This window comes from Callorhinchus milii, unplaced genomic scaffold, assembly GCF_018977255.1.
Source record: "Callorhinchus milii isolate IMCB2004 unplaced genomic scaffold, IMCB_Cmil_1.0 Scaffold4, whole genome shotgun sequence".
NCBI classification, from domain to species: domain Eukaryota; kingdom Metazoa; phylum Chordata; class Chondrichthyes; order Chimaeriformes; family Callorhinchidae; genus Callorhinchus; species Callorhinchus milii.
This window is the reverse complement of record NW_024704745.1, coordinates 27,373,385-27,390,353: the sequence shown is the minus strand read 5'-3', so window position 1 is coordinate 27,390,353 and position 16,969 is coordinate 27,373,385. Positions and strand designations below refer to the sequence as shown.

Genomic DNA, 16,969 nt, shown 5'->3' with positions numbered 1-16,969 from the left:
GCAAAGCAGTTTCAAAACTGAGCATGAAGACAACCCCATTTCTATACTACTATACAGAGAATGAAATCATCAAATCTTTTCTGATTTTATATCAAAACCATTTTAATAGCTTTCTTTTACACACATATCGATCTCACTATTACTCCCAAATATTGCCAAACCCATCATTTGGAACCTTAAATCACCATAGCACAATTATCCTGGCAATGCAATGGATATGGCTAAATGTTTTTCTTGAAATCTGTAACAATGAGCATTGAACTTCATTTGTCAGATGAATTAAATTGCAGGAATGCAAGACAAGTGTGAATTACAATGATTTTCTTGCTTAAAAAAGAACAGTCTGAGCTGAGACATAATCGAATGGAATAGATTTTTTAAAAATGTCTTCTTATTCTGTTGCAAGCAATTCCTTTATTTTGCTCCATCATAATGACTATCAGCCAGTTAAATGGTCACTCATTATATGGCTTGTTGTCTGCTGAAAGAACCAGAAAATGCCTCCAGCAAGTTTCGGATTTTTGAGGTGCAAGGTTTAATCACTCTGTCTTGTTCTAGAGAGTTGACAGTAATGCAGTAGATGGATTTTATGTGTCCAACTGTACTGGGAAATAAATCAACCACAACCGTAATTGCAAAAAATCTTACACTACTAAGAAATAGCAAAAAGCATTGCAAGACCCTCACACTGATTACCACACATGCTTGGAATATTCCTTCCTGAGCATCATCTGTCAAAAGGAAGCACAGTGGCAATAACTAGGATTTGGAAACTCTGAAGGATTACATGCACCTCCTGATATATGTTTGATTGGTGACTAAACACAACAGAATTACAATAAAGGAAAGCTACACTGCAGCTAATCCACAGGTATAGAATCAAGCATCCTTCAGAGATCAGTATGACTTCAGCAATGGTTTATTACAAATTGTTTTACTGTGATTGGCTTATTTGCAGAATCGATAATAATGGCAGATAACACTCCTATGCTTCTCTTTGTGAGATACAAGTACTGTTTAAGCAGTCCAAAGCTAACTACTGCATTAGTAAATAGTAGAGATGGTGCAAAACCTCACCTGAATTCAGCTGGGACCTCAATAAAAGTATTACAGTTCTGACCTTATCTTACACAAGCAACACTATATTTTACCAGTTCCAGAAACTTGCTGGACATTTTCATTATTTGTGTTATTCAAACATTCAAAACTCCACTTGATAACATGACACGCATATTTACAACTTGAGATGGGAGGTGTTGTTCTATTAGCAATCTGCAACCAACAGATCACTCTCACAACTGGTGTTTTTTCTAATCCCTCATATATCTTGCAGAATTTTATGCAACATCAATACACTGTATTCGGTGTAGATGCTTGTACATGAGTAACTCTCTGGTTTTGCATTCATTATTGATCGTTACACAGACAGTTACATGCACTGACTGTTACCAATAAACTTTGAAGAGGTGGACAGAGAGAGGGAAAACTATTTTCTTCATCTTTTTAACAAATTAATTTTGATTCAGTAATGTATTTTATATTTTACAATTTGATGTGCCTAGTTTACCTTTTGAATACCATCATTATGTCCACACCTAAAGAATGAACAAATAACTGACAATTGGATACATTGTGGAGTCCTGTACATATTGGTTAGAGTACTTGCCTCACAATCAAGAGGACCTGGGTCCGATTCCCGGGCAGGGCGAAACGTTAGGCAAATTTGCTTACTCCACACGCATTTGGCAGACCACTTTTCTTGGGGTAGTAATGAGTATTAAAAATAGCTTTACTGTATAAAAGACCCATCTTGAGATTTGCTCTATACAAAAATCCACCTGCATATTAGATGCAAATAAATGTTGTGGTTCTGCAATGAAAGGTAAAAGCAGCTCCCAATTAACACAAGCATTATAATTTAGGGGTTACAGGATATCATATTTCATGGCAACTCCCACTTGGCAGAATCACCTTTCCACTTTCTGATAATTGTGCTGCCCTTGGCTGAAGAGCAGCTCTTCACCAGGCACAGAGAACAATGCTACAAATAAAGCATGAAAGATAAGGAGGCAAGTGCTTCACATTGTAAGTACTTTGACCAACTGTGTGGTGCCACTTACCACTTGTCTAGTCTTTATAGTTTTTTTGAAAAAAGAACACGTGGTCTGAATGATCTCTTTGTAACACAGTTAATACACTCTTAAACTATTGCACAGAGGGAGGTGGACTACAATGGGTGACTGATTTATACAGGCAATTGTTTATGACTACTTAGGGACTGAAATTCCACTGATCCCAGTAGCAGTGATTCAGAGCAGGCAGTTACACTATCCATGGCAAATTTACCTCACCCTGGGAAACCGACCACCTCTTTATAAATCAAAAAAGGTATGTCAAGGGTAGTTAATTGTATTCTGGAAGCACCTCCTGGAGGTATCTTTGTAAACTGCACTTCAAATTGGATATGGTCAGTTCATCTTGATCAAATCCCATTTTTCGCATTCAATAAATTCAATAAATAATCTTATCACCATATTAAGGTATAGTTGACGCTAATATTACCTCAGGGACTACTGCTTCCAATAAAGCCAAATATTTGGTTCTTTATGTTCTATATATTCCCACAATAACCAATATATAACAAAATGCATTCTATCATTGGATAATGCTCGGGACATAACATATCAAATAAGTGCTTCAAACATCTAAGAGTTGTTATTAATTTAGAGATGCCGAAAGTGATTCTAATCCATTTTACTTAATGTTAGTAAAACACTTCAGATTAACTATTTGGGTTATCTTGTTGTCTGACGCATGCGGAAAGCCAACCACTATGCTTAAAAGTATCCAAACCAGGGTATACCATCCTACATATCGAAATTGCCCTTTGAATTGGAATGTTCAAGCTCTCCCTGAAGGAACACACCACTTAACTAATTTTAGAGAGTATTAGGCACAGGTTGGCAAGAGCCAGATTGTTTGATGGGGATACTGCTGGAGTTTAACCAACTAAAACAAAGTTTACCTTTGAGACCTCTGTTCCAATTTAATCTTTTATTAATTGATGAAGGGTTTAAAAAAATACACCTGCCAGTTCCTTCTCCTGTTGACTATTTCAGGCAAGCTCCTTTCAGACTTGTTCCTAGCCTTGTTTTATGACACTGTTTTCAACCCAGCCCAAAGCATCTTTCAGAAGCTGACAAACAACAGATGTGTCATGGTTTAATCCTTCATTATGCCCGACACAAGTCATTTGGCGAGGCAAGTCCTTCATCTTTTGCTGCCCTCTTCTCCTTGGGAGTCTTTTCTCTGGATCTTTGTTTTGGTAATCCCTGCATTTTATTGGATTTCAAGTAGCCTCACTTTGCTTTACTTGTCTTGGCTAATACTGAGGCAGATAATATCGGCTAGTAGTTAACTCTCTCAATCTGACAGGACACAAGCTGTTTGTTCCTGCTAACCACCACGCTTTGTAATTTGGTATCTTGACCAAAATTAATCCTTTTATACCAATGATTCATCTGCCGCACTGTCAACTGAATGGTGCAATTTCTACATTTGCCATTTAGATTGGCAAAAGTTTTGTTTTCACACTTCAAATCAATGTCAGTTAACAAGACACTTTAGTATCCATCTGACATGGAAACTAGAATGAATCAATGCAAACTGTGCAATATTACTGCAGAATAATTGTACATTATGAAAGTCATTGGACATATTTGGCAATTTCTTACATATCTGTCTTTTTTAAAGCTATAATAAAAGGAATTATGAAAATGAGGATCACTGCCAAAAATTATATCCCAATGTCTAACCTCTTCATTTGTTTTCTGATCAACCCTGCATCCAAATGATTCTGCTTCCAGACTCACTAAAATTAAAATGTTTTCACAATATAACCCAAGACTTTTAGTTTCTTCAAAGCAGTGACATAAGTATGGTAGCGCAAATAGTGCAGTGGCACCAAGGCCCATGAAGTTAGTTCGGACCAACCCACTAGAGCATGTTAGTGAGTCAGTGAGCAAGCGAGTGAGTAGGTGAAGTCAGTGAAAGAGTGTCGAAACATTGCAGACTGCCATCAACCTATCTATCTGATAGGGAGTACCTCCTGTACCTCTCTTCACAGCGAACAGACTTATATAAGAAAAACAGATCAAATCACGGATTTATTTTGTTGTTATAAAATAACAATTGCTTCACGTCCCCTGCCTCGCTTGCCCCACTATTGTCGGGTGGGCCTTCAGCCACTCTGCCCCACCCTCTGGAACTCCATTCCGCAGTCCCTCCATCTCGCCCCTCCCTTGCCTCCTTCAAGACCCATCTCAAGACCCTCCTCTTCAACCGTACTTTCGATCTCCCTGCTTCCCCCCCCGCCCTTCACCCTCCCCGACTCCCAGCTCACGTCAGAAATTCTGTCTCTCCAATGCCTAGGGAATGTCCTCCTGACATGAAAGGCGCTACACAAATGTAATTTTGTTGTTATTTCTGTACCATGCATGGTCTGCATGTAATGAAGCAGTTTTGTTTTTAATGGGCCTTTCTCTGCTCCATACCTATTTGTGTGCATTTTACCCCTTATTTTGATCAGGAGGGGGCATCTGATTCTGAAATCAATGGAGTGGGGGGACGCAGGGGTCTTGGGGCCTGCAGATGATTGATGGAGGAGGGGAATATCCTGGCATCTGCAAATGATTGACCTGTCTTCTGTTGTGTTGGCTGGAATGGGTGGGGGTGATGCTCAGACTTCAGATGCCTTGGCTATCGACCTAAGGGTTACCTCCTGCACCTCTGATCGCAGCAAGCAGTGTTATACATAAAAAATGATCAAATCGCTCATTGTTTTTATTGTTAATTCCTGCTCTCGGAAATATTTCAGCATGAGCTGTGAGAGAGTCCTGCGGGTCTCAGTTTCTCTGAGGGTCCTGCGAGTCTTAACTTCACTGATCTGGTGAGCCTTGGAGATGGTGGGTTTGGTTGGTGCGGGTGCCTGAAGTCAAGTTGGTCTGCTTGTCTCTGACGAGTTCTTTGGGCTCGAAATACCAAGTGTCTCCTCTCTGGGTATCTGCAATCTCTTATCTCTGAGATTGGATACTCTTTGTGTATTCAACTTGAAACTGTGAACCCGCTCATTCTCAAGCACATTTATCTGTTCTGATTTTCCAAGATGGGAATGCTAAGCAAAATTTTAGATTTTGGAATAAGGAAAGGGGCCCTAAGCCATTCTTACACCAGGGCTCTCTGGAGCCTTGTTACGCCACCATTCAAACGAATCAACACTTCAGTACAGAGTGACAATTGACAGAATACATCTTTTCCTGCCAATGTTAGACTGCACTGTAAATTGAAAATAAATATTCCATCAATTCAGTAGGGAACAGTAGACTGTTATTGTAAATATAATGGATTAAGCAGTATTAAATTCAAAGAAATCATTATTCCCTCACAGATTGAAAATGCCACAAATTGTTCCTAATTGCCAGATGCATACTGCACTGCAATGGATTATTGAACTTCTGAAGAACCTTAACCTTGGAGGGTGAACAATGAAGCAAATTCCACATGCCAGTACTTTAAAATACCAAAGGGACAATATTTCTGCTATTCTTGACATAGCAGGTCAATAAAAGAGGATTCACAAAGGGTCTGCAGTCAATGAAGCATTTTCCTTCAATTGAATCTAATCATGCAGGTCTCTTTAGTGAAAAGCTTGCCTGATGAACAAACCTTGCACTGTGCCACTGACTTGCACTGTAGGATATCCCAATCCATGTGGAAATCCTCTGGTTCTCCTATCTCCTGGAGAGCAACATTATTTAACAAAACCCTCCTCTCCAGTATGATTACTCTCTGAAACGTGAAGACTTCTTCCGCACTAGATTCCTTTTTGATTGATTCTGTTATCAGTAGTAAACCTATTTCCTCATGTCATTCAACTTCAACGTAAGTACAGAGTGGGTTAATCTCTTGTGCCTCTCAAATAAGAGAAGCACAAGAGATTAACCAGAAGATTTTTTTGGTCAGCCCAGTATCTGACTCATGCAGAAGCTCATCGCCATGCTTAAGAGTATCCAAACCAAAATTCCATACAGGCAGAACAAGAATAAGTGCTGAGGACTAAGAACCGATTTGTATCCTCTTTGGGAATAGCAGATGAAAATCCTTCACATGACAGAACTCCCCTCTGCATTGTTACATAAATGAAAATTAGAGTACTAACATTTATTCTTCCCTCCACCATTTAGGCTTTCAAACTCATTTATCCAACCCAAATCTACCCAATGGAGCTGGTTAATTCTACATCCCTCATCCACGCATTCATCACATCTCGGCTTGACTACACCAACTCCCTGCTTGTCATCCTTTCCAACTCTTCCCTCCACAAGATTCAAATCATCCAGAACCCAGCAGCTCATGTCCTCTCCCGCATTAGGCTTCGTGACCCTTCAACCCCATCCTCGCCCGAATCCACTGGCTCCCCAGCCCCCAGAGGATAGAGTTCAAAATTCTTGTCATCAACTTGAAGGCCCTCCACATCCTTGCTCGGCCCACCCCACCTTCGGCGGTCGGGCCTTCAGCCACCCTTTGGAATTCCATTCCACAGTCCCTTCACTTCGATCCCACCATTGCCTCCTTCATGTGTCAAGACCCTCCTCTTCGACTGCGCCTTTGGCCACTTTCCTACCCTCTCTGCCCTCCACGCTTCCCGATCCCAACCCCCAGCTCAGGTCCATATTCCTGACTGTCCTGCGCCTTGGGACGTCCTTTCCTAAGTTAAAGGCACTATACAAATGTAATTTGGTTTTCTATTGTATATGGCGGTGGCCATGGGAAAATATTTGGAACTTCTATATTATATAAAATTAAAGCCACTTCTTGGACCACAATAAGGCCAAGCTTCTTTCAGAAAATACCAAGACTTCCAGAATACAACCTATTGGATCTTTAACACAATCGTTTAGGCGAGTTCCTGCCTTTAAATTCTAGCTTTTAAGAAGAAGAATTGTGACCTATCACTATATCCTTAAGATGAACGTATCCTAAAACATATTCACAATAATAGATATTTGTGAACAACTGCACTTTATCGCTATATTTGTATGCATTTTCAGAAGTTCAAATTATCTTTTGATTTCTCCAAATGTATGTATGTTCAGGTCAAAAAAATTGCTAACTGTTATATGTGTTAATATTTCAAAGACCAGTTCACTTTTGTCGTTTAAATATAGAGATTGAAGTTAGTCTCTCCAAGAATACCTGATTATGAATGTTAATTATCCAGGCAACGGAAGACTACAATATGATAAAAAAAGATTGGAGAACTGAAAACTGAAAAATCTCTAATTTCTAACTAAAGACAGTAGTTTCCTTGTATTAGTAAATTAGCACAGCCCTGGGCTATACCAAACCTATCAGTAATCATAGTCCTCTGATTAGAGTTTAAAATATTCAGCCTTGCTAAAAACAGCTGCAGTTCAATAAAATATTAATACTCATTAATAAACATTCCAATCACAATTTGGTAGAATAGATTTCTATTCCACGTGACAATATTATTTATATCACGTTATTTAGATTTCTAAAACACCAACATAGAGAAGTATATCTATGGTTTGCCACCACCAAACCTTCATTTTCCAAACCAAAGAGACAGAAGAGTTTATAATATGTGAATCCACCTACAAGTTTCCAAGAAGAAAATGGGTTTCTTTTTAAATAAGAAAATTCTGATTAATTTCAGGCTGACAGGATCAGAACTCGTTTTGTCCACATTAATTCACACTTGTAAATCAATCCAAAAAACAAAACAAAAATAACAACTTATAACAATTAAGATTCAACCATTTTGCAAATATAGAACAATTCTCTCAGAACAGAGTTTTTCAAGAAAGTTATTTAGACCCATGGTGCTTCACAGTTGTGTGGCTGAGGTTTGCAGGAAAAGCTATTACCATGTTCCATCTTCCATGTATTATACTGGTAGTATTAATTTCTGACAATCAACAATGGATCATCACTCAATAAACATGCAGTGATAACCACCAGCAAATCATCATTCAGTATGGACATCAACCACATAGAGCTTTTCTGCTAGCAATGCCATGCCACCCATCTGTCATGTCAGCGTAACAAATTGCAGTAAAAGAATTAAAGTTTCCATATGTATACCACAGGATATAATATAACTGGCACATAGGTGGGAGCTGTTACAATGCAGCAATCACATTTGGGGCTTTAGGGAAAAATCATTTAAAAAGTTGCCTTTCGTTATCATAGTTCATTATTTTCTGAAATGCTTGAGATAATTACAGCTTTATATCCAGTCTTCTCTGTAATAAGCAGATACAGATTAGTATCCACTTATTTGAAACTGCCCAAATTAATTCTACTTGTGTTACCTTAATTTTAGAAAACACGTGAATGATCAATCGATTCAAACCAGATGTGTCCACATAGTGAAGTAGCACAAAACATCAGTTCTATTTAGACTCTTAAAATTCAGCTGATGTAAGGCACAGATTAATAATTAAGTCAAACTGAATCCTTCATTTCATATCATTACATTATAGCAGTCTTTAATTTATTTCTCCAAGTACAATTAATGAGGATTCATCCTTCACCATCTATATGTGTCCAATACATCTAAATATAAAAACAATTCAAAATAAAGGCATCAGTTCAATGGAATGATTACAGGCATGGACAATCCAATCTAAGTGTTCATCAATAATAACTATTTCTTTAATTTGAAAACAAAGCCATCATATATAAAGGCAAAATTATAAATGTAATTATTTCAAGAATGGGGAATACAATTCAAATGTTCATCAATAATAATTATCCTACAAGTTTGCCAACACTTTTTAAATTAGAGTTATTCTGCAGAAAAGGTCAAAGTGTTCAATTGTTTATCTAAAATTGCTCAAGTAATTTTCAAATCTTGTAGTCGCTCATTATTTTAATTGGATGCTTCTGGCATTCTTAGTCAAACGGCCAACTCAAATCAATTATACAAGGGACCATACTGCTGCCACCATATTTAAGTACAGAATCTCAATTCCATGATATAACAATGATCTGCTTCATATCAAATTTACATTTCTCAATGGATTAATAACATTCTTAAATTTTACAAAAAATTAACAATTTTCTGTTAATAAATGAAAATATACAGTACTTAGCATTTTTTGAAAAGCTTCAACGGGTCTAAGATTTACTTATTAAATCATGCCAACTTTAGAAGCAGAGTTCCCCTTAAGTTGGAATTACTTATTTTCTTATCGGAAGCTTTCACTCAATATGCATATTAATGAATAGAGTTGGAAATCACCACATATTAGAAATAAGTCTGTGAAATATAACTTTTCATTCTCAAACTGGAGTCATCAATTTAGTTGGATGTGAATATGTAAGACCAGAGAAGGAATGCAAAATATCTTATGAGTAATGGAATAAGTAGTTGTGAAAAGCATCTTAATAAACAGGTAGTCATTTTATGTTCTAAGACAAGTAGTGTAGGATAGCATTTATGTAAACATGTTTTTGCATTTGTAAACAAAGGCATCAATTCAAAGGAATTATAATAAGCATGGCCAATACTTTAAATTCCTCATTATATGGTTTTCACTCGATACAAGTTTTCATAATTTTGAAAATTCACTTATACAGGATTACTTTCAGTGGCCTATCTCACCTCAAAATACTGTTTGAATAAGTTATAAAATCAATTTGAATGTTAAGCTCCATGACTCCACATCAAGACAGAACCACGAAACACATTGCCAAGCTTTACTCTCATTTGCTGTAAGAAAACAAAAGCACTCTAATCCCAGACAGTAAGACAAAAATTACTCAAATAGACAATGTAGTTGAAGTTGGTTAATAAGTTCCAGTTATATTAAATTGGCATCAAATTGGAGTTTGACATTATGTTATCTAATACATCAGAGTATGTGCTATTAGAACTGGAGAGATCTGAACAGATATATGTGTGATCGCATGAAAATTTGTGTCTAAAATATTACTGATGAAATTAGTGACTAAAATGGTTTTATGCTCTTGTTAAATTTAAGACTGCACTTGTATTCAATAACACTGAATTGATTTATAATCAAAACAAATAAGAAAACAATTAATACGTATTTTAAAATAGTTTAGTAAAGTGAAGCACAACAAAGTCACCAAGAACATAATCTGGAGCATTTTCAAAAAGAAGCTTGATAGAACAATAGGCATTTTCATGAATGAGTAGTCACCTTAACAGCGAATATCATATTTTGCAAAAAAATATTCTGAGCCACCCACTAGACTCTTTTTTAAACTCTAAATAATAATACATGTGTAACACAAAGAATTTTTAGAATGTTACAGGAATCCCTTTAAAATATGCGCAAAAGTCTTCAGAATCCTACAGTAATGATAAATGGCCATATGTACTGTACTGCACCATACTAAATAATATGTTTATTTAAGAACTGTAAGAACTTTATAACACAGAGAGGGTTATGTGCACACAACTGCACAGAAGTAGTTTAGGAAAATCCCCCAAAAGATAATGAATGATGATTCTTACTCTAACAGCAATTCCAGCAGTATTTTTAGGATGATCAGAAACAAGCAACTTCTGTGAGCAAGAGTCAACTTTTAACAGAATCTTTTAAAGCTCATGAATACACACATTCATTTGGTACTGGAATTATGTTGCATATGATAATATGATATGGTAATGCATATCATTACCAGTTAAGCACGACAAGTGCTTTCTATTGTGCCACTTGACATTTCCTTCTGTGAAATATTAATAACAGTTTCACCTAATTAGGGTCACTCATAAGCTAATAAAACCTAAGTACAATAAACAAAATGATTGCACAAGTAGGATTCAATATTTTACTTTGCTCCAAGCTATCAGATCGTTTTATCAAGAAAAGAAAATGCAAGTTCATTGCTATCTCCTTTTGAGCTTTCTCCATGATTTGTTTTTTCAATCAATTTTTGTTTTGTCCACATTATATTCTGCACCATAGATTATTTAGTTTTTATTAACTCAACTTTATTTTAATTTTGAACAAGCAAAACCATAAAATGTTTATCAACTTCTTAGAATTAAACCGATGTGAATAAACCAGTCAATACCATTCCAGCAATATGAAATAGGGTTAACCAACACAATAGGAATAACATAACGGGAAAAATAGACAACCTGTACAAAATTAAACATTTGGGAAAGATACAGGTTTTATTCCCAACTCACTTAATATCATCCAGCTACTTGTTTAGTTTATTCATACTTTTGTCTGTCATCACTGGTGATCACCACATATGCTGGCTATGTATTGCCCATTGTTTGGTCCTGGATGAACATTGCACTCTAAATTGTTCAAGATCAATGTTTATTTGTTTCTTAAGTGCAACAGTACATATGTTGGGGGTGGGGGGGTGGGGGGGTGGGGGAGTGGCAAGAAAAGAGAAGGGTCTCCACTGATCTTCAAATATTTATTTACCTCCTTCTCATCACTACCATTGCAGAGGGGATATACAATTAGGAGTTGGTACAATCCCAACTTCCTCTACTCATGTTCTGACTGACCCCTGCTGAGGACCTACCCAATAGTTCACCATGGAGAGCAACTCTTGAGAACATATTCCTGAGAGGGGGAGAAGAAACAAATATCAAACCTGATCCCAAACACATTTTACATTTATGCATGTACTTACCAATTACTTAAATTGTCTAGCAATTGCCACTTACTGGTGGTCAGAAAAATAAGTCTTGGATAATTTTGCCCTTCTCAGATTGCTGAGATTAATTGCTTTGCCCCATCATCAGACCATTTGAGATAAATGTATTCAGTACAGAGTGATATGATCCACCGCATTAGTTTACTCTGATACACTAGAGCCTGAGAAGTGATGGGGGTATCAAACCTTAATTGGATTTGAAACCTTCCAACAAACAGTATGCATGTATTCCCAATACTATCAATATGTCCTAGTACAGTTGAAGTACAGTATCTACACAATGAATAGAACTTACTACCATTCCTGTATTAACAATTCACACCTGTTGTAACTCACATGAGCGACATTTTATGCACATACACATTCACTTTTGTTTTGTACTAACCATGTCCAACTAAATGTCATTTCATTTTTTCACTGAATTCTAACAACTTAGAATACAATAAAATCTCAGTAGAATACTAATCACAGTCCTGTATTAGCAAAAGATTGGAGCAGACTATAATGTTTCTGCTTGCACATGCCACAAGGAGATCATCAATATTTTGGAATGAAGCCGTGTTGTCCATTCATGCTCATTGACATTTTGTGAGCCAACAAATGAAAAGATACAAATGCAGGAAATCAAGAGAACATACAGAATACGAAATATGTCTCTACTCGTGGAAGAGCAACAGCAAGCTAATGTACTACAGAAAGACTAATGTTTCCCTCTTTTTTATTACAGGCCAATCTTTAAGTCTAAACTCATCTCAGCAGTGCACCAAACATAACTAAATGAACATTCATAGCCATCTTGACAAACACATTGCAAGCCATTTCTAGAGTGTATTCTATACAGTGAAGCTGTTTAACAATTATGATAAAAATCCAAGTGGCTCATGTTAGTTTGGGGATTGCATGTTAATGAATGGAAGCCTTGTGTACATGATCTCAAGCTCAAGTCAAGAATAGCATCGATCTTTATCATGTAACCCAAATTTCAATAACTTTACAGGTTATTCATAGCATACAGGCAATGAATATAAATATTTTTGAACTATTGGATTAAACTGTTAAGTTGGTGAAATGTAAATTGTTTACTTTCTCCAGAAGTCATCCACACAGATTTCTGCTGACATACCATGTATTGTTCTAAATTAACAGGACCTTTTATAAACCTGGAATACACTTAACTGTATCAGCTAAAAAGTGGTTTCAAATAGCAAAACAGTTCCTTTTAATGGGATAAACAACATCTTTGTTAGAAATCGCAAGACACTGAACGAATACTATACTAGATCTATACAAAGTAAGGCTTGTTCAACGTGAATTCAGCTTCATTTTTGCAGTCAACATTTCATTCAACAATAAAATCCACTCAAGGCCGATTGTTAAAACACACTTCATATTATTTTCTGGAAACATTAAAATATGTGGGATTGTTTTTTTTATTCAAAAGATTGGTTTCAGCTTATGTCTGTGGGGGGAGAAAAAAACCAATGCGATCTGTCACGGTTATCCGCAAATGAGAAGTTCTAACATAGCCATACACTGTTTATAGGCAACGCTCTGTGCATTGCTTCAGCACCAGGGACAGCGACTGCTGTTGCTTCACGTCTGTAACCCACAAACACACTGATTCAGTCAGTTCGGCTCTCAATTACATTTTCTGATGCACTGTAGAAATGCTTAGAATTTGAGAAAAGTAAGTATTATCCATGTTATTGTCTCCCCTCTCATCCATATCCCTCCTCTCTCTTATTCGCCCTTCTCCTGATGCCCTATTTCACCTTGGCCTTTTTTCAGTCAGCCGTGCCGTGCCCCACATATCTGGGTCTCTCCCCCCCGCCCCCCCCCCCCCCCCCCCAACCCCACATACACACACACTGCCTAATGTGACAGGAAGCATCTCAGTATTAGTTCCATAACCAAAACACTTCCCTCATCAAGTGACTGAACGCCTTCTTGTTCACAGCCGTGTTATGTCTTTAAAAATGTGCAATGCATAGGTGCAAGCTGTTGCTGCTCCCTTTCCTAGTGCCGCCCAATTTACAGTGAGCAAAGTCCAGCTCCGTGCACCTCCCGAATAAGGGCGATTGAAGCGGAGGTGTGTGCTCTGCTCCCAAAACAAACGTCGGGAGCCCTACATAAAGTTGGTGACTACTCGGGTTCAATGGCGCTGCGTACACAGCAGCAACTCCGGCGTGTGAGATCCCTCTCGGCTGCGAGGGGAAGATGCGCAAGGAATAACGATGAGCCTTATTGAAATTCTATCATCAATGCTCGGGTGCTGCACCTTCTTTCGACTGTAATCCACCACGTTTAATGATCTTAAATTATCCGGTATACCAAAATAAACGTGTGAACCTGTCGGGCACGAATAAAAAAAAAGATGGAGAGAGGTTTCAAGTGTTATTTACAAGCCCCCTCCCCCCCCCCCCCCCACCCCCCACCCCTCCCCATACACATATACACACTGTTCTCATATAGATGCACACTCCGGAAATACACACATACATAGCCCCCAAAGAACAACTTATTCCAACAATAAGGTGTTATTGAGAGACGGGATAACCCCGTTAACCTTATATTAAAATGAACGAATGTGTTGGGGGTCAGCCCAGCAACGTACACACTTGATGCCTTTATTGAATCAGAGGTGTTTTTTTTTAATCCAGGAATTCTCAACCCCACGATGTGGGTCTCGCTGCACGACGTTCAGTTGAATGTCAGGGATCCTCTCTTTTTTTTTTTAGCGGATTATAAATCTAAAACAAAAGGGGCACATTTCAGATCCGCCAGCACTGCGCATTAATTTTACGGGTGACTAATGGAATGCGCTCGGTTCTGCCTTTGATAAATATGACTGCAGCACAGGTTACTCATTGGGACTTGGTCAAGTATTGAGCACAGGTCTCTCTCTCTCTCTGTGTGTGTCTGCAAAAGACGTCTCTCTCTCTCTCTCTCTCTCTGTCTCTCTCTCCGTCTCTGTCGGAAGACCTTCACATCGAAGTAACACATTTCTTATCAGGCACTGGAGTCGGTGACATCGGAGCACACTGGGGGGATGGAGACGTTCACCCAGCCCCGCCGCCAGCTATCATTTACATGCGTCTCTTGTCCGCACCTATCACTCCACCAAGGAGCACAAGCTTCAATTCACCACCACTGCGCAAAATCCCCCAGCATCATCCTCCCTCCGCCCTGACAGCAGCTCAGCCGCCTTACGGATCTATTCCTCCCCACCCACCCACCCCCACAGACACAGTAAAACATCCCCCCCCCCCCCCACCCATATCCCCCACCATCACCCCACCCCCCCCCCCCCCCCCCCCCCCCCGGCCAGCAGCGCACACATCACGCACAGTTTCACATTACAATGATTTATGATTCAGGAGTGCCATTAAAGTTAGGGATCCCTGATGCTCACGTCCCAGTCATGGGTACCCGTTGCCATGGCAACTGGAAGAATTTGCACAACTCCTCTCCTCTCCTCTCCAGAGGCGCTGATCGGGAACAAAAGTGAACGACCTTACCTTGCATTCATCAATACAAGTTTTCACAGAGTATTCTTCCGATTGCAAATACTTCTGAAACAAGATCTCGAACTCTTCATATTTCTCCTGAGCGTGCTGGTCTAACCGCTGGTAAGCCTGAATGCAGTTGCTGCAAACAGCGAGATCTCCATTCATAACCATATTCAGGCTGCAATTCAAGCTGTCTGGATTAGACATCCCGGCAAACAACTCCAAAAGAGTATAAGATTCACAAAATAAAAGGTGAAAATTATTGAAAGACAGTAGCGAGGATTCGTTCCTCACTACCCCACTCACGCTTCTACAGACAGACTCAGCATCTTCAACACTAAAACACTGGTCAGATATACTATGTGGATGACACACTTCTAGTTGCCACAGAGGTTTGGTAGTATTCCCTATAAAAATAGCATTTTTGTCTTTGCTGATGTTGTTCGTTGGGTCTCTAGGTCTATGGTAAACGGGGGAAAGTAAAGGGTCTGCTGTGGTGGAGTAATCGCTCATGTCTGACAACATGTCCTGCTCGTTGTCTCTGGTCCTTGTCAATTTCGCCTCAGCACATAACCACAAGTGATCAGACAGCAGGACTGTGAAAAACAACAGAGATGCTAAAGACAGTCGCCATTTCTGGGCCCGTTCCGAATCTGTGCACGGTTTGTCGTTCTGCCGGGGTGCGTACCAGATTTTTAATCCGTCCTCTTGCCGCCGACACATCCAGGCACCCTTGGTCATATTTTGGGAAAGCGCAGCTCTGGCCGACTCCACAGCGAGTGCCCCTGTGCCACAATAGACATTGACCGGGATTTCTTTTATTTTTTCTCTCTCTCTGGAACGTGGGGCTCGGGTGGATCTGGCTTTCCCCTCTCAGCAGTGAGCAACTATTGCCATCCAGTCGGCGGAACCGAGCAGGTGAAGCCAGGCACTGTCACATCGGAGTTATCCATAACTCTCTTGAGAAAAACGTACTTCTCTGTGACAACATTCCTCCCTCTCTCCCTCTCCCTCTCTCCCTCTCCTTCCCGACGACGCTGAGCTCTCTCTCTCTCTCTCTCTCGTTCTCTCTCTGTCTCTCTCTCTCTCTCTCTCTCTCCCCCTCTCTCGTTCCTCCTCTCTGCAGGATCAGCTCACCAACAGCCTCTCACACAATCCGACCCCCATTGACACCTCTCCGACCGGACGGGTTCGCAGAAATGCGCGCAGAAAAGTTCAACCCGGCGAATTGTTCCTCCTGAGCTCCGCGCAGTCGGTGGGGTTGTGTTGCCTTGTGATGGACACGGTCATCTTTGCTTCTACGTTAAGTTGCCGCCATCTTCGTCCTGAAACACTTTTTTTTTTTTGGGGGGGGGGGTGGGGGGGAGGGGGGAGGAGAGGGGGGTGGAGGGTGGGGGGAGAGCACGATCGTGTGCGTCATCTCCACCTCTGAGGTCTCTCCATCCTGGCACATTCGCCTGCCTTTTCAGAGGGGTGGAAACGCACAACAGGCAAGGAGAGGCGAGGCAGGGCAGGGCAAGGCAGGGCAGGGCAAGGCAGGGCAGGGCAGGGCAGGGCAGGGCAAGGCAAGGCAAGGCAAGGCAAGGCAGGGCAGGGCAGGGCAGGGCAGGGCAGGCAAGGCAAGGCAAGGCAGGGCAGGCAAGGCAAGGCAGGGCAAGGCAGGGCAGGCAAGGCAAGGCAAGGCAAGGCAAGGAAGGGAAGGGCAGTGCAAGGCAGGGCAG

General features: G+C 39.8%; 1 protein-coding gene across 1 annotated transcript in view; it reads right to left on the bottom strand.

Moving 5' to 3' along the window:
- The window catches only part of LOC103178622 (transmembrane protein FAM155A), a 407,773-nt gene extending 391,622 nt beyond the window's left edge, over positions 1-16,151 (bottom strand). The window contains exon 1 of the mRNA XM_007893468.2: positions 15,258-16,151. Coding sequence (XP_007891659.2) covers positions 15,258-15,989 — 732 coding nt within the window. The 5' untranslated portion in view covers positions 15,990-16,151. The remainder of the gene's footprint in view (positions 1-15,257) is intronic.
- Between the last annotated feature and the right edge of the window lie 818 nt (positions 16,152-16,969).